Source organism: Anticarsia gemmatalis, chromosome 2 (genome assembly GCF_050436995.1).
Source record: "Anticarsia gemmatalis isolate Benzon Research Colony breed Stoneville strain chromosome 2, ilAntGemm2 primary, whole genome shotgun sequence".
In the NCBI taxonomy this organism is placed as follows: Eukaryota; Metazoa; Arthropoda; class Insecta; order Lepidoptera; family Erebidae; genus Anticarsia; species Anticarsia gemmatalis.
The window spans coordinates 6,913,126-6,936,619 of NC_134746.1; the positions used below are offsets into that span (position 1 = coordinate 6,913,126).

The 23,494-nt window shown below is 36.8% G+C and overlaps 2 protein-coding genes and 1 pseudogene across 2 annotated transcripts; all 3 read left to right on the forward strand.

Annotated features, from left to right (window-relative positions):
• Window positions 1-63: 63 nt before the first annotated feature.
• On the forward strand, window positions 64-3,040 carry LOC142982078 (juvenile hormone esterase-like). The gene is made up of 3 exons (XM_076128408.1): window positions 64-278; window positions 1,377-2,653; window positions 2,802-3,040. Exons 1-3 carry the CDS (start codon window positions 90-92, stop codon window positions 3,004-3,006), a joined length of 1,671 nt encoding a protein of 556 aa, XP_075984523.1. The 5' UTR covers window positions 64-89; the 3' UTR covers window positions 3,007-3,040.
• Window positions 3,041-3,902: 862 nt separating this feature from the next.
• Window positions 3,903-5,950, forward strand: LOC142982085 (para-nitrobenzyl esterase-like; annotated as a pseudogene).
• Window positions 5,951-7,762: 1,812 nt separating this feature from the next.
• LOC142982095 (juvenile hormone esterase-like) lies at window positions 7,763-12,815 on the forward strand. Its single transcript, XM_076128431.1, has 3 exons — window positions 7,763-7,981; window positions 10,732-12,008; window positions 12,409-12,815. Exons 1-3 carry the CDS (start codon window positions 7,793-7,795, stop codon window positions 12,614-12,616), a joined length of 1,674 nt encoding a protein of 557 aa, XP_075984546.1. The 5' UTR covers window positions 7,763-7,792; the 3' UTR covers window positions 12,617-12,815.
• Window positions 12,816-23,494: the final 10,679 nt, after the last annotated feature.

Sequence of the window (23,494 nt, forward strand, 5' to 3'; positions counted from 1 at the left end):
ACTTCTTGACGGAGAGTGAACTAAATGAGTCATGAGCCAAACAAAGTACTTTATGTATGTCGTTTATTCAGCAGTATTAAATTACCAGCATGCGTGGCTGGACGTATGTAGTTATACTGTGTGTCGCGGTGACCGTGAGTGAGGCCGACAGAGGGGAATGGCGGCAAGTGAAGATCGCGCAGGGACCTGTGCGTGGGCGCAGGGATCCCAGCGAGGACTTCCACTCCTTCTACAGTATTCCTTACGCAACGGCTCCCAAAAATGGAGACAAATTCAAGGTGAATTGAAGGGGAAAGATACTTATATCATAAGAACATAACTCGAGGCAGGACACAAAGTGTTTTCTTAAATCAATTTCTGCGGAAACTCATTAGTAGGTAGGTACTACACATAAAATTAAATCATCATCATAATTTTATGAAGTCGAATGATGAAAAATATACCTATTAATGACTTCAACCCACGCAATACCGAACTTTGTACCGGTGCGATAATTTTAAGATGTTATGATGACCCGTCGCTTCTACAGTACCTACCTATTGTATTCTACAGGAAAATATACACTAGAAATTACATAATGTGACATAGAAATTACACCTCAAAGAACGAAGAACGTACACTTATAAATTACAGAAAATAATTTGGACACTGTGTTCTTAAATTCGTCCTCATGCAACTTCATCTTTTTCGTTCGGGACATTTTTATATATTATATTTGTATAGGTGACACATTCTTTATAATCAGTTCGGTTTTGTAATATTACAGCCGGAGCTTATCTCTTTACAACATACAAATGTAGTATTTTGGTTGTGGTATCATTCTGTAATCTAGGTTAGGTGCGAATCTGAGTGTACAGATTACTAATGATACCTACACAGTAAATAGATATTGTCATAATGATAAAGCAATAATTACCACTTATCTATCAATGCCTTAAACACAGTCATGATGAAGTCATAACTTTTAACTAGGTATGCTTGCGTGACTTGAGAGGTAGAAAGATAATAATGGCAATCAAGGATCATGAAAACTTGTTGAGAACTATTGCGTCTTTTTGGACATTAAATTGGACAGTTAAAACAACCGTAGACATTTAATTTTGTTTGACAGTTTTTTTTCTAAGTAGATTATGCATCTCAAGTTTTGTTAGTTTTCCCAGACGTACCTATAGTCAGGTACAATCATAAAGTTAAACAGCCTTTCTAAATCTACGGTCTAATTTTTTTTTACCCTTGGAAGCCAGATACAGAACTGCACGCGGGCATGTTACCTAGTAATATTAAAAGCAAACTGGTAATAAGTTAGTACTGTTACAATACGTTTAAACTCTTAAACACCGTTTTAACATTAATTGTTACTTATTATTCTCTTACAGGCACCACTTCCACCGCCAACATGGACAGAGCCATATGATGCTATTGACGAAGGTATCGCATGCCCGCAATTCAATTACCCAGGTATGATGCCGAAAAACTTTAAGGCACAAGAAGATTGCCTCATAACAAACATTCACGTACCTGACACCGAGACGGAGAACCTCCCAGTTGTAGTATATGTTCACGGAGGTGGCTTTCAATTGGGCGTTGGTAACTGGCTGAAATCTAGTAACCTTATGAAGAATAAGGACATTATAATCGTAACGTTCAATTACCGTCTTGGTATTCACGGTTTCCTTTGTCTTGGCACTGAGGACGTTCCGGGAAATGCTGGTATGAAAGATCAAGTAGCGTTACTTCGCTGGGTGCAACAGAACATCGCTGCCTTCGGAGGTAATCCTGATGACGTCACCATAGCAGGGTACAGCGCTGGATCCACGTCAGTAGATCTACTCATGTTGTCTAAATCAGCTGAAGGACTGTTCCATAAGGTGATACCAGAGAGCGGTGCTAATATAGGAGTATTTGCAGTACAGTCAGATCCTCTACAGACTGCAAAGGATCACGCCAGAAAGTTAAACTTTACAAATGTCGATGATATTTATGCTCTAGAACAGTTCTACAAAACTTTACCGTACGACGTGTTGACTGCAGATGCGTTTATTGACAGAACTGATTCTACATTTGTGTTTGCTCCGTGCGTAGAGCGTGACACGGGAGGAGAAGAGTTTCTCACTGAATCTCCTTTAAGTATACTGAAGAGAGGTGATTATAGGAAAGTACCTCTGCTGTATGGGTTCGCTAACATGGAGGGTTTGATGCGAATAGACTATTTCGATTCATGGAAGAACAGAATGAATGAAGAGTTTTCAGATTTTCTGCCAAGTGACCTGCAGTTCAAAACAGAAGCTGAAAAAGATAAAGTTGCGAAAGAAATTAAGGATTTCTACTTTGGAGGCAATCCGGTAGACAATGATAATATTCTACGATATGTGGATTACTTCTCAGATGTAATTTTTGTTTACTCTACTTTAAAGGCGACGAAGTTACATATTGAAGCTGGACACAATGAAGTGTATTTGTATGAATACTCTTTTGTGGATGACGATACTCCTGTGGTGCCTCATACAAATGTAAGAGGGGCCAACCACTGCGCGCAGACGATGGCTGTATTCGATGGAAATATGCAGAACACGTCTGAAGATAATTTATCACAAGAATTAAGAACTATGAAGAAAATAATACGTGGGATATGGCGTAACTTTATTAAAACGGGGTGAGTTATTGAGATATACAATAGTATTTAATATCTCATGTAATGAAAGTAAAAATCTAATTTGATCTCACATTTTCATTTAAAAGTCATTTAACATAAACAGACTGATATATACAGGCATAAACAGACAGATTATTTATGTTTCCAGTAAGCCAGTACCAGAGGGTTCGTCACTGCCCGCGTGGCCGGCTGTAGGCGCGGACATGTCGCCGCACATGTCTCTGGGACAGAAGGTGGAGCTCCGAGGAGTATTACTAGAGGAACGCACTCGCTTCTGGGATAACATTTACCAGCAGTACTACAGAGAACCTATTCCGCCACCTCAACCGCCCCCCGGACGTACAGAATTGTAAAATTTGGAGAAATAAATGCAGATTTTCCATATAATTATAGAATAGTATTTTTTTTAGTGGAATAAAACACAAATAACAACATTCATATCTAAATATGGAAACAGATAAAATACATGCATGGTTTCACTGGGATCTGGACATGCGTAAGTGTGTTAATGCTCAGCGAGAGAACTGGCGAGCATCACCTAAATAATCTCAAAATAATAAAGGCTTTAAACATACTTAGCTGCATCCTGTGGTCTTCAGAAAAATACAGATAGACTAGAAACGAATAATACTTGTTGTAATAAAAACAAATACCTATTACTTATCTTTTTACGACTAATTGTGGCCTCTCCGCTCCGTCCGCATTTGATTATAATGTGTGGTGATATTATCTTAGCCGGCAGTGATTTTAGGGATTACGATGGTACCTATATGTCTATCAATGACAATATTTTAAAATTAATTTCCTTTTCAAAGCAATTACAAAGGGAGCTTATCTCTTTACAACATTAGCACCTGAAAGTACTTATAGATTACAGTGTGATACCATAGTAATAGAGGTAAATTAGTCATCAAGGAAAAACATTAAAAAGTTGTGTTTTAACAGTACCGAGAGTTTGACATTTAACATGTGCCTCAAATGAGTTCTTACGACACCCGATATATAACTCTAATCTAGATTTTTGTCAATATCCGATCCCATTTACATTACCGTTTCGAAAATTCAAAGCAATTATGGTTTTAGCCACTGATTTCGATGATGGTTCTTTTGCAGTATCTGCTCATGTTTACATGTCGTCTAAATCACTTTTTGTACGCGGGTTTTTTGGACATTCTCCGTTAGATTCATATCTATCATACGTATATAGATGAGCGATACAAGTAATCTACCTACACCAGTTAGTCCTTCATCAGTCACAAATAACAATCATGTGGGGTTGGGCGTACGTAGTGGGTCTATGTGTCGCGGTGACGATGAGCGAGGCTGCCAGAGGAGACTGGTTTCAAGTGAACATCGCGCAAGGACCTGTACGTGGACGCAGGGATCCCAGCGGGCACTTCCACTCCTTCTACAATATACCTTACGCCACGGCTCCATCAAATGGTGATAAATTTAAGGTAACTAGCTAGTTATTACTAGTGCCTATTATGATTGATTCTTAGTGTTATTTTGGAGAGAATATTTGTAGGTCAGCATATGCATGATTTTACCGATAACTTTACTAAATACACAGATCTCAAATAATAAATTTGAACTATACCCCTCTCACAGGCTCCACTTCCACCGCCAACATGGACAGAGCCATATGACGCTATTGACAAAGGTATCGCATGCCCGCAATACGATGACACAGCTACATTGCCCAATAATTTTAAGCCACAAGAAGATTGTTTAGTCACAAACGTACACGTGCCAGACACCGAGGAGGAAAGCCTGCCAGTTGTAGTATATGTTCACGGAGGTGGCTTTCAAGTGGGCTGCGGTGACTGGCTGAAATCTAGTAACCTTATTAAGAATAAGGACATTATAATCGTAACATTCAATTACCGTCTTGGTATTCACGGTTTCCTTTGTCTTGGCACTGAGGACGTTCCGGGAAATGCTGGTATGAAAGATCAAGTAGCGTTACTTCGCTGGGTGCAACAGAACATCGCTACCTTCGGAGGTAATCCTGATGACGTCACCATAGCAGGGTACAGCGCCGGATCCACGTCAGTAGATCTACTCATGTTGTCTAAATCAGCTGAGGGACTCTTCCATAAGGTGATACCAGAGAGCGGTGCTAATATAGGAGTATTTGCAGTCCAGTCAGATCCTCTACAAACTGCAAAGGATCACGCCAGAAAGTTAAACTTTACAAATGTCGATGATATTTATGCTCTAGAACAGTTCTACAAAACTTTACCGTACGACGTGTTGACTGCAGATGCGTTTATGGACAGAACTGATTCTACATTTGTGTTTGCTCCGTGCGTAGAGCGTGACACGGGAGGAGAAGAGTTTCTCACTGAATCTCCTCTAAGTATACTGAAGAGAGGTGATTATAAGAAAGTACCTCTGTTGTATGGGTTCGCTAACATGGAGGGTTTGATGCGAATAGAGTATTTCGATTCATGGAAGAACAGAATGAATGAAGAGTTTTCAGATTTTCTGCCAAGTGACCTGCAGTTCAAAACAGAAGCTGAAAAAGATAAAGTTGCGAAAGAAATTAAGGATTTCTACTTTGGAGGCAATCCGGTAGACAATGATAATATTCTACGATATGTGGATTACTTTTCAGATGCGATTTTTGTATACTCTACTTTAAAGGCGGTGAAGTTACATATTGAAGCTGGACACAATGAAGTGTATTTGTATGAATACTCTTTTGTGGATGATGATACTCCTGTGGTGCCTTATACGGATGTACGCGGCGCTATGCACTGCGCGCAGACATTGGCTATCTTTGATGGCATGAATGGGTTTAACATGCCCGAAGAATACTTATCAGAGGAGTTTCAAACTATGAAAAAAACAATTCGTGAGATGTGGCGAAACTTTATTAAAACAGGGTGAGTTAATACCCACTCTAAATTAACATCTCTAACATAATAATGCTATAATTGGATTAGAAGAGAGTGATGATTTCGTTTTCTGCCATGTTTATTTTACTGTATTTTACCGAAAAGTGCATAAAAATGGTTTTAAAACTTATTCAACTTTGATTGTGTTTCCAGTAAGCCTGTACCAGAGGGTTCGTCACTGCCCGCGTGGCCGGCTGTAGGCGCGGACATGTCGCCGCACATGTCTCTGGGACAGAAGGTGGAGCTCCGAGGAGTATTGGCGGAGGAGAGTGTGCGCTTCTGGGACAACATCTACCAGCAGTACTACAGAGAACCTATTTCCGCCAACTCAGCCGCCACCCAGACAAATTTAAAATCATTTAAGCTTTTTATTTGGTTTATATTATTTAATTTATTGTACTCTTGCACATAATTATGTAATAAAAAAAAAACCTTCAGTAAACTTAAAAGTATGTAAATTTAAGCTCGCATATTTTTATTTTTCCTAATTTGTTAATATCATTTTGTGTAGTCCTTAAAATAACACATTGATATAAAGTATGCAATTATTTTTAATATTGTAGTTTCAGGCTATCCTTTTCGAAATGCAGACGCGTATTATAAAATTAAATTAGTGCCTTCTTGAGTTTTAAAAATAGTGTTTCTTAAAAAAAATCTACTATTTTTTTAACTAGAAAAGACGCGATTGGCATAGTATAATAGGGAGAATAGATTTTTTACATTTGTCATTTCGATCCCCGGTTAATCCCGGAAATTTTATTGCATTTCTACTTGTTCTTAGAAATACATATATACCTAGTATAGTATCTACGCTGAAATCTGAAATGCAGGTCGGGCAAAAAAAAAGCGGCACGGCCGTACCATCCTTTTCTCGAAGCGATTCAGGCTATTTTTGACCCCCCTATAATTTCATTGTGGATAAAACAAGAAGCGTAAATTTTCAGCAAATAATTAGTCATTGTATAAACACGGTATATTTGAAATTTCAGTCAATATGAACCAGTAGTGTAACACGTTTGCGTGAGCAACGTCTTACGACGTCGTGTTGGTGTGGTTGTGAAATGGCGCAACGTCATATGACGACCTACCGATTGTCATATTTATTGGGGTGGAACGTCTTTGGACGTCTATTTTAAGGGCAGATTCCTATGGCGCATCTACTTAGCGCCACAACACGTGCAATTTTTGAAACCACAACCGTCGCATGACCAAAAAAGGAAGCATCTTTTCAGCGTTGTACGCGCACAAAGTTGCAACGTCTTATGATTTAATAATTTTGACAACCTGACGTTGCTCACGCGAACGTGTTAATCAGAAAGATAACATGTTAAAGTTTCTGAATTTTGTCACCCACTGACTCACCGACTCACCGATCATCAAAAGTCTAAGGTACTTCTAGCAGACATAGAAGCTTCAAATTTAGAATACAAATAGAAAGTAGTGCCCTAATCAAGAGAAAAGTTTTCTAAATACACCAACTGCATTAATAACTTTGTAATCTTATAATAATGTTTACAGGATTACAAGGTTACGTTTGCAGTTAATGAATTATTATTACTGTAGTATAATAGAAAATAATACTATATGAGGCATAACGGGACTGCACATAGGGTGAGTAAGAGTGTTTAGCCCATGAAACTGAACAACATTACCATGGGAAAATATGTTGAATTATGAAAAAAAACGTCTTTCCATCCAAATCGGACTTATGCTCGCTCTACAAAAAGAAGTGAGATACCACCAAAAACATTCTGTAAAAAAACCAAGACTCGCCGCTCATTCTCTCTGCCGTAAAAAGTAGTGAGATCCATGTAAAACCAAGTCGGTTAATCTATTTTCTCTACTTAAAACACCTTCTGCCTTAAGTTGTTACATAAGTTATTATCATGCCATTTTTATTAAGAATATTTTTACGTTAAAAACAAATAGATCGACTTGGTCATCGCATGAAAACACAAATTCGCCGTTAAATTTCAGGAGCATTAACTTCATTAAGATACTCACCTCAATCATCATAATTCGATTGCTGGGCCGTCGTGCTGTGTAGTGTGATACATACTAATAATCAAATCATGCGATAGCCAGGTCGATCTATTTGTTTTTTCCCCCTGTAGGTACTTTAATACGTACGGCGAAGGGCTGACATGACAGAAATTTAAGTAAATGTGTCACTGGCGCGATTAAATGTATATATACTGTTGTACCTAAGTAGATCTTTCAGTGTCTAACAGCTAGCATGTGGGGCTGGACGTACGTAGTGTTGCTGGGTGTCGCGGTGGCGGCGAGCGAGACTGCCAGAGGAGAGTGGTGGCAAGTTAACATCGCGCAAGGACCTGTGCGTGGGCGCAGGCATCCCAGCGGGACCTTCCACTCCTTCTACAATATACCTTACGCCACGGCGCCAACAAATGGGGATAAATTTAAGGTAAATTGAGAGAAAACCATACTAATATTACCAATATCTACTGTGATCTCTTCCCCCTAATGAAAACAAATTTTATCAAAGGAAATCTTATTTAAGAGTGGCGGGGTCGATTGTGTGTCCGACTGCTAAACACGATGTTCCGGGTTCGATTCCCAGGTCGGACAAAGTGCTAAGGGTCTTTTTGTAATTTATATCAGATTGTGATCAATGGTAAACCGGGAATGGCTCCCTATTAGGGTGGACTAACATAGTGGATGTCGAAACGCGGGCGTATTTTCATACATCTCTGCCTAAACCTTCGTCCAATAAAAAGCGTGTTATTGGACGAGGAATTGGTATGGTTTATTTATGTAGTAAGTTAGGACGTGGCTACAGAAATCAGAACGATTGACATCTATTTCCTAAAACATATAGGTAATCACGATGTGATGCATTGAAAATAATTTTTATTTGTCTTCCAAATTTATCGATTCATAAATACGGTTTGTTTTCCCTAATATAATATTTTAGTTCTTTTAATTTTCATTAAAATGTTGAGTAGTAACTACTAAAGAACGGTATGATTTACGATGCAATTAATCTCTATTTAATGTTGTTTCTACTAGATTCTTGAGAAAAAATATTGTTTCTTATAATAATTACAATAAAAACTAAAAACTATTCTTCGTGTTATAAACTATCTGTGTGCCAAATATTATCAAGTTTAACAGACAACCATTCAAACATTCAATATTTCGCATTTGTTATTTTCATAAGATTTCTAGTGCAGTATATTTGCGTAATTTGTGATAAAAGCTGGACTGAAGTGAATCCAGTATGAAACAAGTAAGTTCGTGTGAACTTAGAGATTATATCGGTAACTAGCTGACCCGGCGAACTTCGTACCTACCGCCTAAAATATGCAAAATTAAAATTTTTCAATATTTCCGAGAGATTTTCTAAATATTTTTTTCGTAAGAACTTTCTCCTAATAATAACAAATACAACACAAAAAGAATTAGTAAAATCGGTCCAGCCATTCACGCGTGATGCCGTGACCAAGGAAAATGGGTTTCATTTATATATATATACTAGCGGACCCGACAGACGTTGTCCTGTCTAATAAATTAAAAATTAATTAAAAAAACATTGTCCAGCGGACCAAATTGTGAACCTAAACCATTCTCAGATCCCCTTGAACACACACAAAAAAATTCTTCAATACGGTCCAGTCGTTTAAGAGAAGTTCAGTGACATACACATTTACAGAAGAATTATATATATGGAGATATATATGTATATGTATATATATAGATGACGATGATGACTAGACTTGATTACTTTCAAGTCATAATATGATTGATAACATACAAATGTTATCTAAAACTAATATTTTGTTTCTATACTTATTTAAATTTGTATACCTACATGCATAGATAATTTTTTTTACCTATTCCACTTCTGCCTTGAGTCCATCACGCTGTTGGGGATTTTTCGCATGCTCTCATAAATGTATTAAACAACTTTTTAAGCATTTAAGGTTTCATTACGATGTTTTCCTCAGCCGTAAGGACAATAGTGTCAAATTATCACGCCTGTTATATTACTACGCCGACCACCCCGCAGAAGTTGTAAATTTTTATAATTGGTTTTTAAAGTAAGAACTTGTACTTGAAAATAATATAAAACATTTTAAACGAAACCTGACACGTATTTACGATGAAGCATTCTTCTTTCGGCATCAACTTTCCAAACGGAAACTTTAGATGCTTCAAAATTTTAAAACTAAAAATATTTGTTTCCTAAATAAGTGCGATTTCAGTCGTAATTAAGTCAGTGCTAGGCGTTATTTCGTTATTTACCCATAAACTAAAATTCATATAGATAGGTATTTGTTCTATCACCGGCTTCATCGTCAATAACATTTATTTTTGACTAGCCGACCCGCGCAACTTCGCTTGCGTCACATAAGAGAGAATGGGTCAGAATTTTCCACGTTTTTATAACACTTTTTACTTTTACTCTGCTCCTATTGGTCGTAGCGTGATGATATAAAATATGCTTTTTTTTCACGAAAAATATTCTCAAAATTATTTATTTTATATCTCTTATTAAAACGAAATCGCGCTAAGGCATATCCGCCATTAAAACAGTTGCCATGACAACGGAATTTTGTTAATTCAATGTCATTATAATGTTGATTATTCGCGACTACGTTCGCCACCTGAATTTTCCCGGGAAATGCGTCATTTTCCCGGGATAAAAAGTAGCCTATGTCCTTTCTCGGGTATCAAAATATCTCCATACCAAATTTCATGCGAATTGGTTCAGTAGTTTAGGCGTGATTGAGTAGCAGACAGACAGACAGACAGACAGACAGACAGACAGACAGACAGACAGAGTTACTTTCGCATTTATAATATTAGTATGGATTGTTACATAAATCTTCTTTCTCGCACTAAATTCTACGCATTCATCGATTTTTTATTGTCGTTCGTATTTATTTATCCTACTCATTTTCCCTCGTCCCTTGCGTATTTGTCAGCTTTCTGCTAGTAGGTTGAAAGATATTCATTAAGTTATCTGTCAAAAGTCAAGTATTAGTTGTTTACTCATTTACGAAATACCGATTATTTAATACGCCAAAGGTCGACACCGACATTACAGCATCAGACTATATTGGTTTAACTAATGACTGAGTGATGAAGTAAATTTACTCATATCGTTCACCTTATACCTATCCGAGACTTTAAGATGTTATTTTCTTGCAGGCACCCCTCCCACCACCGACGTGGCAAAAGCCGTACTACAACGGCGATGACCTAATTATATGCCCACAATCTGAATTCGGTGAACTTATGCCTGGTAACACAAAGGCACAAGAAGATTGCCTCATTACAAACGTACACGTACCTGACACCGAGAAGGAGAACCTCCCAGTTGTAGTATATGTTCACGGAGGCGCCTTTCAAATGGGCGTTGGTGAATGGCTGAAATCGACTAACCTTATGAAGAATAAGGACATTATAATCGTAACGTTCAATTACCGTCTTGGTATTCACGGTTTCCTTTGTCTTGGCACCGAGGACGCTCCGGGAAATGCTGGTATGAAAGATCAAGTAGCGTTACTTCGCTGGGTGCAACAGAACATCGCTGCCTTCGGAGGTAATCCTGATGACGTCACCATAGCAGGGTTCAGCGCTGGATCCACGTCAGTAGATCTACTCATGCTATCTAAATCAGCTGAAGGACTCTTCCATAGGGTGATACCAGAGAGCGGTGCTAATATAGGAGTATTTGCAGTACAGTCAGATCCTCTACAGACTGCAAAGGATCACGCCAGAAAGTTAAACTTTACAAATGTCGATGATATTTATGCTCTAGAACAGTTCTACAAAACTTTACCGTACGACGTGTTGACTGCAGATGCGTTTATGGACAGAACTGATTCTACATTTGTGTTTGCTCCGTGCGTAGAGCGTGACACGGGAGGAGAAGAGTTTCTCACTGAATCTCCTTTAAGTATACTGAAGAGAGGTGATTATAAGAAAGTGCCTCTGTTGTATGGGTTTGCTAACATGGAGGGTTTGATGCGAATAAACTTCTTTGAATTATGGAAGAGTAGAATGGATGAGAAGTTTTCAGATTTCATCCCAGCTGACCTGCAGTTTAAAACAGAAGCTGAAAAGGAAAAAGTTGCAAAAAAAATTAGGAGATTCTACTTTGGAGACAAGCCGATAGATAATGATAATGTTCTGCGATATGTAGATTACTTCTCAGATGTAATGTTTGTATACTCTACTTTAAAGGCGGTGAAGTTACATATTGAAGCTGGACACAATGAAGTGTATTTGTATGAATACTCTTTTGTGGATGACGATACTCCTGTGGTGCCTTATACTGATGTACGCGGCGCTATGCATTGTGCACAGACATTTGCCGTATTCGATGGAAATAACGGTACGATACCTGAGAGCACCTTAACGGAAGAGTATCAAAGCATGAAGAAATCAATTCGTGAAATATGGCGCAACTTTATCAAAACAGGGTGAGTTTATTATACGGTAGAACGGGGTTACTTTTGAATGCTTGGGTTGCTTTAAAACCGAAATAAAGGGGCATGTTCAAGGTCAATGTTACAGTGTTTGAAAGACTTCAATTATATTCATAGCGATAATTAAGTAGTAAGTAAGCGATAAAAGTAGAACTCATCGCTAGCTTTTTATGCCAACTATTTACGTATTTTTATAATCAAATGAACCCTTAAATGTCCTGAAGTTTACCGTAGAAATCTACGGTACATCTAATTTAGAAATTCTCGGCTATGAAAGTTACTGGGTAGATGTTGTATTCAATATAGTTAACCTCTGTCGTTCTCTGTGTTACTGTGAAAATGGTAGATAGTGGTGTCAGTCATGAAAATATTAATGTTTTATTCTGCGTTCCAGTAAACCGGTACTTGAGGGTTCGTCACTACCCGCGTGGCCGGCTGTAGGCGCGGACATGTCGCCGCACATGTCTCTGGGACAGAAGGTGGAGCTCCGAGGAGTATTGGCGGAGGAGAGTATGCGCTTCTGGGACAACATCTATGATCAATATTATAGAGAACCTATTCCACCGCCACAACCTTCTCCAAAATTACATTCAGAGTTGTAGACCGGGAGCACAAATTATATTTTTACTTATATGTAATATGTATTCAGTCATATGGGTATATTAGTAGCAAAGTGGGAATTAAAAGTAATTATATTGTATAGAAGTTTAAGGGAAGCACAAAAAAGTCTGTTTGAATATTAAACTACATCTGTGTTTGCTTGTTGTGTGTATCAAAAAATAAAATACTTTTACTATGACAAAAAAAAGTTTTAGCACTCTTTATTTTTAGAATACCTAAGTGAAGTTATTCATGTAGAATATGCGCTACTTTTAATCTAAAAGAAGATGGCACCGGTGTTCAGGCAGCCAGTGACGTTAATTAAGCAGAGCAATTATTATTCCTTTGAGACCACATTAGAGCGGTTTCAGATCGACCGGATGTTCAACGGATACACGAATACACGAGGGAGGTGGCACGCGACCCACCGCCGGCTTAACGCTCTGTCATATGTAACCACACAAGCGCCGCATATCAGTGTATCCCAGAGTATTATATCAATTAAGCTGACGAACGAACAGTCAGCAACACATAAATTCAATCCAAGTGAAAAGTTTGTATCGTCGGCGCGCGAATCACTGCTTGTATATTTTATTAGGCGCTGAAACTGATCTAAGCGACGAAACATATGATGAGTAATCCCCCTTAAGCGCTCAATTAATGTGACAAGCTGACGAGACGACAGTTCGACACATTCTCCGTTTTCTCTTTCAAGCAAAAAATAAAAGTGGCGCCGGCACAATTAAGTTTAAATCCGTGGCCCCGGGAGAGCGCGCGGCGCCGGTGTCGGCACACTCGGCACCTCGCCCCCTCACACCCTTCTGTTGCTATATTTTTATTGTTCACATCTCTCGTATTATTCATTAGGAATATAAATCAATTAGTGACGAAACGAACAAGTTTGGCAGCAGCTCGCCAACGAACCAATATGAGATTGGAAGTGGAGTCGAAACAATGGGCTAACAGCCAAGATAAGTCTGTAACTTAATTAACTCCCGAAGGCTTCGGCATAATTAACTTCGCAGCTTTCGGGTGCGGAGTAAACAACGAGCGTAGTGTGCGTGTATCAGTGCGAGGACTGAAGTAGGACCGGGTAGCGGGGGGGGGGGGGGGTGTAGGGGGGAGTGAGTGGCTCGTAAGTCAGGGGCAGCTGATTTATAACTCGTGTAAATGAAACTGTGAAGAGGCGCGTCGCGGACGTCTCCCGGGTCCGGACCGTTTTTGTGATGTTATCTTAGGATTCACAACAATTCGCTGAGTTACGCGTGCCCTTCGTGACCAGAGACGTGTTATGGCTCTATTAAGCTGAGTAGTTTTGTTCTGGCACGTTTATTGTATAATAAATTTTGTCTATTGCTTCCACCGATTTAAAAGTTGGAACTGCAGCCCTTTGTTGTAAAGTTTTGAACTTTACGAGCGCGGGTATTAGGTTCAGGAATGTGGAACAAACTGAGACATCCTGCACCCTCATACTGTTTTGACACACAAAATAGCAATAGACCAATAGTTTAATATTAACTATCCGTCTCTGCCACTATAAGTCAACAAAGATTATCGTGCAGATACTAGAGATAAGGATCGGACACCGCGTTAATTTGTTAACTCTAATTGCTACAAACGACTAATAGATTGTCCTTTACAATTTTGTTACAAATAACATTTAAGAAATAATTAAAAGGAACCGCAATGAAAAGCTCTTAGCAATGACACTAGTGTATAATAAAGTCGATATTATAATATTATATACCCTAAAATCAAAAGAGTAAAATAGAGTTCAGACAACCACTCGTCAAATGCTGGTTCATTTAGTAGGTAGGTATTCATAAAACTACTATCTGAGATGACATGTAGACATATTATTATTATAAAATACGTCTATATGTTAAGTCATTGTTTTAGATGCAACCCTTACGATAACAAATTGAATAATGAAATGAGTTATATCTAATTTAAGACGCGTACTCTTCGAGTTAATCAGTTAACTAAGTTGCACGTGCGATGTGCGTATATTTTAATAAAACAAGCTCCTTTATTATTTATTGATTAAACATTGTGAATAACCGTATCGTAAAGTTTAAATTTCGTTGTAAATTCACAAAGGTAAAATAACTTACATCCGCGCCTGATCGTTTTATATCGCAAGACACGATGTCAACTAGTCTTTCCGCGAAGGAAGTTCGTGTTGAACTGCATAGTCTGCATTCCATACATTGTTGGCGAATTATCTAGTTAAAACGAAGGAAAACACCACAAATATCGACATGAATGTGCTAAATTTTGAAATCATATTTTTTATTGGAAATGTATGTAACGTAAGAGATGATTCGACCGACGATCTTCATGGCTAATTTGTTAATTTTCTACCACAGAGTGTGTGTGATACCTCTACGAACTCGTAATAATAACATTTTGTATGTACCTATCAACCGTTTCGCAGACATCAGTCGTATCGAAGTCGTGTGTTGTAAAGAGCAGACACATGTAGGTGTACCTCGAGATAAACAGCGTGCAAAATTTTATGGCCTTCGAGATACTTTTGGCAGAGTATCGGGTGTCAAATAAATTACAAGTTTCTGAACCGTCATACTTTCACAATATATTTTCATTTTAAAATCATGAACATAAAAAATACATATCATATATGCTGCGGGGGAGAGATATAAATAATATATTGAGTTCGTTTTATGGGATTTTTCTTAGGTTTATACATTTTTACGGAATATTACCTGCTTAAATGTATGTTATATGCAAAACTTTCGTACCAAAGATACGTTTCTAAGCCAATCGAAGGTATGTATGTTACGTTTGAATTGTATTACGAATATTGGAAACTACTTTACGTGGTACTAAACATAGTTTCTATCTTAAGACTTTTATTGGATAATATTGATACGTAGAATCGGGGAATGCTAAAAAACAGTTATCTTACCAATCGTAGACGCAGATGTTCCTAAAACATATTTCATACTTACAATATTAGCAATAGCATCGAAAAGGAACAAATATAACCAACTGCCAAAGAAGATTGATAATATAATCAACTAATACAATACACGTCTTGTAACTTACAGATAGTGTGGGGAAAAACCGGTGTGTCAATCAACCTAGTGATGTATCACTAGGGGCTAAATTGGCCCTCTAATATGACAGCCTTACCTTCCCTTGTACATAAATAATACACCCCTCTATTACAGACAATGTAGACATTCTTGACAACGGTTCTTCGAACGAAGGAAATTGTATAAGCTCTTGTATTTATTCTACTGTATTTTAATATGTCCCAGGAATTATTAGTTTTAGGTGCGCTGTAAAAAGTGACATGGCGATTAAAAAAATCTGAAAATAAATTGATCATGGGAAATCGGTAAATGGAGAGATTGTTACAACGTTTATAAAAAAGAAAATTCTGAGAAGCTTTTAGAATAACATTAAAAATTTAAGAATTTGAATTATGAAAACCGGACAAAATAATTACAATATAAGTCAAATCGGACGCCAATATATAATATTAAATTTTGTTCTTACTGTAGCACTTGCGCACCCCTATAGACAAATGACATTACGTACAAATTAAACAGATTTAAACGACATTAATTTGTCAGTAACGAACCATGTCGGACATTCATTCATCGCTTGTTTATCGAGAATATGGAATATCATCAATGTTAATATAAAATCGTATTACTGGCGTGTTCTCGTGGGACACTCGGGTCCATAGATCATTTAATATTTAATATGGGATGAGTCGTAACACGCAATATCCGGAGTATTCCGGAGTGACGATGGACGCGATATGCATGCGTGAGGGAAACCAGTCATGACGCTATTTATTCTTAATATTATATTATATGTATTTATGCGTAGACTTTATTATAGTTTATTACAGCCTTTTAGATAACAAAACATCCTTGAGCATCGTTTAATTATAAGCATAAAATCCAAAGCAGATAAGCGTACAGGACCATATTTTTTGTTTTGAAAAGTAAAGACGGTAGACGATGAGACAGACTAGCAAACTCTTTGTTATTTATATCGATACTCTCGAATTTTCTACTGTTTTTGCCACCAACTAATTATTATGACAAAAAAAAGTTGGGTATTTGTATAAACCAAGTTAGTCTAAATAGATCGAAACTATATCGAAAATTTTGTATCAAATATTAATTTAATACATTAAAACAAGGGGCAAAAACTTCGAAATGTTACAACGATCCACCTCTCGCCATTGCCAGGTCACTATTAAGTAGAAGAATCCTTAATTAATCTTGGTCATTCGTCAGCTTACAAATTAAGCTTTCTTCAATACGTCACATGGTTTCTTCACTGGCGCCAAATCTTTTAGACATTGACTTGTCTTTTGTATAAGTGGTGTAAGTTATCATCACGTAAGATTTAGGATAGGAATATATCATTGTAAATCTGTCCACGATCCTCCCAAACATTAGTCAATGTGTTCTAAATACAGCTATTATCTATAAGCAATTAATTTGTCACTCCACTGGACTAATTGATGACCAAGTTCAATGTAAATTCAATGCATAATTTACAATAAACTGCAAATCAAACGCTTTTGATAATGAAACTTTTGATAAACCATTTTTAATTAAAAGTGGATTAATTAATTTTCTGAAAAAGTGGTTTAGGGTTCCTTGCCTGAATAAGATGATTTTGTAATGATAAGGATAAAGTTAAACTCCTAGAAAAAACAGTTGAGAAACAATGTAATGTAAGTTGGATATTTTTATCGACTATTAATTAATGAAATAGGACATTAATGAGCGAAAAAGTTTATTCGAAGTAAAATGTTGATAAAAGTATGTATACCGTGCAATCTTAAAGCAAGAGGAAAGCTTATAAACATTACACAAATATAAAACGAATATCCGAGCGTCGGTAGTTTGTGAGAAAAATAAAAGTTTTAAGATTTCACAGAACCCTCCGAGCTTGAGCTTACCTCGCACTTTTACAAATGCTAGCCAAGTTTTATTGATATTTTGAACGATTGCAAATAATATTTATATTCAAATTCTTTTGAACTTTTATACAAGCAGTTAGCTCAGAGATAAAAGGCACACGTATTCCACTTCAAAGTTTTATAGAAGTCAATCTTTTTCTGAGAGCTCGTTACAAAAAAATCAACAAATAAAGTAAATATGATTTCACACAAATTCTTACTTTGTCAGCAGAAAGTTATTGATTGAATATCTTGACTTGAGTGCTTTTCAATAGTAAAAGTATTGAAAACTATAATAGTAACTTTGCTTGGAATAAGTTAGTCTCGTCGTCAAAATAAAATATGAAGTTACGTTATTTTTTGCTTGACAACACAATTTGAATCTATTGCTCTTATTGAAGTGAAGTGTATCGTCTGTCGCAATGTTTACTTAGCAAGTAATGAATATTATGTGAGGTAGAGCAGACGACAATTTAAATTGGTATTTACTAATGTGAATATTGAGAAAAACTTATAATCATACCTATCAATTATAATTTAGAAAACGATTTTGCAGAATTAGATACCTATTGAACATTAATTTAATTATAAAATATATATTTTCATTTACCCCGAACAAAATTGGCGACAGATATTATGTATTTTAAAGCCGCGAGTGCCATAAAGAAATAAATAAATAAAAACAAATCCCAAACTAAGAATTGCTTTCAAACCTAAAATATTTCATAGGTTCAAAATTGAAATATTCATATCTTTGCTTTGCATATGAAAAAACATTGTCAGATCCATCTGTTGCCATCAGAATGACGCAAACTGAACATAAAATGACTAAGGACAAGGAAAACTTATTGCTAAGAATGTTACTGTCGAAGGATTACTTAGTGTGTCATGTAAAATGAGTCTTTAAGTTCATTAGTATGGCTTCCTTCTTGCTAATGAACGTATGAGTAGTACCTTCCTATACCACAGCAATGGAAAGTACTGCGAACAGTACTAAGATAGATTTTTTTATAATACTAAATATGAGATAGATGGTAAAGGTTTTTTTGTAAATCATGTCAATCAACTCAACTTAGCGAAATTATTTCAGTTTATACAAACTAATATAATCAGTGGAATGCGGCAAATTTTCGCGGCGCTAATACTATATTATCATCCACCAAAAAGTATAAGTATAGAACCGAACATAAAACTATTAAACAAATATATTACATAACACTATACACTTCCAAGCAGTTGCTTGAATCACAAAGTACAGGTATATTTCAAGCGTTGAAACGTTTATGCTCGTTAGTATCAACAAATCTTTAACAGGCTATTTCTATTATTATGCACTAACCGGTTGGTAAACGATTAAACCAACGGGTTAAACTAACATTTCTTTCGTACATTGCAGCACCTCCAATGATGATTTAAAGACGTTTAATCAAGGCTTACTTCACTTCGACACTATAGTAATAGTCGGTAGTATATGCGACTGCGGTGCGAGAGGTCTCGGGTTCGAATCCTGGGTCGGGCCAAAAAGTCTTTTCTGAGATTTTCTGTTAAGAATTTCTTAGAGATTGCCCGGAGTTAGGAAGTTGAGGTCGAAGACCTCCGTGGCTCGGAGAGCACGTAAAGCCGTCGGTCCTGCGCCTGACCTCTCACTGGTCGTGTCGGTTATCCGTCCCACCAAACTATGAGAGTGATGGAATAGAGAGTGTACCTGTGTATTGTGCACACACTTGGACACTATAAACAAAGTCCTGCACAGATGGCCAGTTTCAATGAAACTGACCGCCGTAGCCGTATATCGGCTATATCGGCTAGGAGGACATTATAGTCCAACAACTTAGTAAAGAGCCTTGTATGCAAGGTTCGCGACGGTATCTGGAACGTCATCGACTTGCAGGCTTATGCAGCTGATGTTAGCCTGTCGGATACATCTTCATTATTTTGGTAATAACTGCAGTATTAATTACAATATATGTAGATAAATCGTCCAAGCCAAGAGGGTTAAAGAACAAGGCAAATATAAAGACCGGTGTCTTTCGCCCTGTTCCTTTACAACATTGTTAAACGAAATAAATTGTATACTATTAATTATTCCAAAACATTTTCAAATGGTTTTAGTCGATGTATGACCGATTTACCAACTGACACTTGTCAGTAATGGATAAATCTCAGACATCCATACTAATATTATCAATGCGAAAGTAACTCTGTCTGTCTGTCTGTTACTCAATCACTCCTAAACTACTGAACCAATTTGCATGTAATTTGGTATGGAGATATTTTGCTACCCGAGAAAGGACATAGGCTACTTTTTACCCGGGGAAAATGACGCATAATGGGAAAATTAAGGTGGCGGACGAAGTCGCGGGTAAAAGCTAGTGTACTATAAAAGTGTTAAAATTTACGAGACAGGAGATATCTGTGGGCAGTACAGATGTTTAATAGTTTGCGGTGGCGTTAACTGCAGACGGTTTGCTACCTGCAACCCGAGCATTGACAAGACCTGCTCTATTTACATAAGTGGGAGGTATAACTTCATTACACTGAGATATTTGCCAACTCGTTTCTCCGGGTCCCATTTTACTTATCAGCAAATTGTTAATTTTGATCATTTGAATATAAATATTGAATGATTTCGTTCTTCGATATCGATAAAATATGCTATCGTAGTATTGGAATCTAATTGATGTGTGAAATTACTTGTAAGCAGATACATATCGGTAGGTGATTTACAGGCTTTTATGCTTAATCTTTTATTATTTTATTTTCTTATCTTTTGACCATGACTTGCAGCTAATAGAAAAGTTTTCGTGTGCCAAACATTTGAATCACTTTAGTAGTTTCTGCGTGTCACAGTGACAAACATCCTCACAGGCTTAAGTTTACGATACATATCTAATGATCATTGTTTATTATACCTATATTATTATGATTGTAACAATGAATCGTAAAAATACGAATATTTAAACGGTTTGAACATTCATGCATGCATGGTCAGTCATACCTACCTCAAAGTTTAGGCAGGGGTGTATGAAATACCTACACCCGCGTTTCGCCATTTACAATATCAATCCCATGTAATTTATAAAGGCAAAACTATAGCCATTTACTGAGCACGTTTCGTAACCATTATTGAGAATTATTCTAAAACTAGCTGACCCGCGCAACTTCGCTTGCGTCACATGAGAGAAAATGGGTTATCATTTTCCCTGTTTTTGTAACATTCTTTACTGGTACCCTGCTCCTATTGGTCATAGCGTGATGATATATAGCCAATAGCTTTCCTCGATAAATGGGCTATCTAACACTGAAAGAATTTTTCAAATCGAACCAGTAGTTCCTAAGATTAGCGCGTTCAAACAAACAAACTCTTCATCTTTATAATACTAGTATAGAAGTATAGATTGGTATAGATATGTAAATAAATAAGAAAAAAAAATAAAAGCACTTTGCCCGACTCAAGAATCAAACCCGAGTCCTCGTGATCTGCAATCGACACTGCCGACCGCGTAACAGAAGTTTTAACAATACAGTATTAATCCATTGTAGAATTGTTTACTTCGAGATTACAATACTCGCAATTAAGCATTAATATAAATAATACGACATTTATATCAATGTTATGCTTACAGCGCGTTACACAGTCAACAAAGTTTTAATTGCTGCTGAATTTCGTAATAAACAATTAAACAATTTTTCGAGTCCTTGAGCTGTCACGGCTTTCAAGAGTTGAATGACGATTGTTACGTTTTAATATTATTATAAAGTCTTGTTTCGTTTCTTGTAAACAGAAAAGGAGTTGACATGTTGACATTCTTCCTCGGATTAATAAGCTCTCTTTTTATTTAGATGTAAACTAACCATACGATAGAAGAATAAAATCGCAACGTCATTGTAGACCCGAAAGCCTAGGATTTGAATCCCACATGGAAAAAATATTCGTATGATCAAATAGTTATTGCGGATCTGGAACTATTCCTTGTATCATATGTATGTGTCAAAGTTTAATCTGCTTATTATTTTTAGAACTAGCTGACCCGTGCGGCTCCGCTCGCGTGAATTTCGTACTGTTGCTTATTCGTTTGAGCACGCGAATTGCGAAGCACTCGATACACTTATGTCATCTAATGGTTATTTACGAAAGGGACCCGAAGGGCACACAATGTGACACAGGCTCAGGCAGGCCTGATTTCCTGTGGTTACCTTCTTTTCCGCTCTCGTCTGTATCCGTAGCAGTTTACAGTGTAAAATATAATACCTTATTATAGACTGACTATTGCTTACCCGTCTAGATTCAGAATATTATTATAGGTACAGACAGACCTATCTGCGCCGGAGCTCTTCATCACAACGACAACAAACGAAATTACTCGGTTTGCCATCTATGATATCCCGACCGCACCAGACCCACGTAAACCAACATTTTTGTGTAATATATCATATAACATTTATGTTTGAAAATCTTATAAATGTATAGCCTGTTTCAAAGGTATTTTTTTTACAATAAAGCAATCAAAATAAATTAATTAGGAAAAACATGCTGTGTTGCGGACTGTAACGCCATCTATTGGTTGGTACGAACAACAGGTATCGATACGGCGGGCGCCGCGTTAACTAAATGCGAATGTTGTGAAATGGATTGCAACGCTATCTATGGTCTCTTTAGGGAAACGCAGGCTCAAACGATTTAGTACGTATTTTTTTAAATTTTCTAAAAATCTTTGAAATTTTATGCGATAAAAAGTATCCTATAAGTTGCTCCACTACTTATTCTATGCATATACCAAATTTCAGTGCATTCTATACGTTAGTTTTTACGTGGCAGCGTAACATATAGACGGAGGACAGACAGACAGACAGGCAGAAAAGAAAATTATATATTGCAGATTCGGTATCAGTATCCGTTACTAAACATCCCCCATTGGTTTTTTTTTTAATATATTCAATGTACAGAATTGACCTCTCTACAGATTTATTATAAGTATAGATATAGATATTAATTCATATTTTCCAAAACTAATCGTTTGCATTGTTATCTATATCTATACTAATATTATAAAGCTGAAGAGTTTGTTTGTTTGTTTGTTTGAACGCGCTAATCTCAGGAACTACTGGTCCGATTTGAAAAAATCTTTCAGTGTTAGATAGCCCATTTATCGAGGAAGGCTATAGGCTATATAACATCACGCTACGGTCATTAGGAGCGGAGTAGCAACGAAAAATGTTACAAAAACGGGGAAAATTTTGACCCATTCGCTTAGGTGACGCAAGCGAAGTTGCGCGGGTCAGCTAGTAAGACATAAATATGATCACAATAATGTAAAATTGAATCAACAAAATACAATTTTTCTAATAAATCCCAAACGTAATAAACAAATTGTATTTTGTTTACGATTGTTTTGGCGATGCAATGGACGGTCAATAGATATTCATTTATTCAATCTCTCTAAACAAATAAACGTACCTAAACTAAAATCAAAATACACAATTCATTGAAACAAAAATGTACACAGAACATTAAATAAATTCATATATATTTGACTAGCTGACCCACGCAACTTCGCTTGCGTCACATAAGAGAGAATTGGTCAAAATTTTCCCCGTTTTTGTAACATTTTCTACTGGTACTCTGCTCCTATTGGTCATAGCCTTCCTCGGTAAATGGGCTATCTATCACTAAAAATTTTTCAAATCGGACCAGTAGTTCCTGCGATTAGCGCGTTCAAACAAACAAACAAACTCTTCAGCTTTATAATATTATTATAGATAGTATAGATAAATAAACCACTTAACGTGTATCTATTTATTTATTCATTTACAAATGGACATTAATAAATCACGCATTGTGCATACGCCATTCAGTAACGTACGTTGTAACTCGTTAATCATACGTTTAACCTTCACCCTTGATTATAGTTTATTTTATCGAGAG

Excerpts from the sequence above, each read along its gene's own strand:
- LOC142982095 (XM_076128431.1), top strand. The coding sequence starts at position 7,793 with ATGTGGGGCTGGACGTACGTAGTGTTGCTGGGTGTCGCGGTGGCGGCG. Across the intron at positions 7,982-10,731 it reads CAAATGGGGATAAATTTAAG|GCACCCCTCCCACCACCGAC; the intron begins GTAAATTGAGAG and ends ATTTTCTTGCAG. Across the intron at positions 12,009-12,408 it reads CGCAACTTTATCAAAACAGG|TAAACCGGTACTTGAGGGTT; the intron begins GTGAGTTTATTA and ends TCTGCGTTCCAG.
- LOC142982078 (XM_076128408.1), top strand. The coding sequence starts at position 90 with ATGCGTGGCTGGACGTATGTAGTTATACTGTGTGTCGCGGTGACCGTG. Across the intron at positions 279-1,376 it reads AAAATGGAGACAAATTCAAG|GCACCACTTCCACCGCCAAC; the intron begins GTGAATTGAAGG and ends ATTCTCTTACAG. Across the intron at positions 2,654-2,801 it reads CGTAACTTTATTAAAACGGG|TAAGCCAGTACCAGAGGGTT; the intron begins GTGAGTTATTGA and ends TTATGTTTCCAG.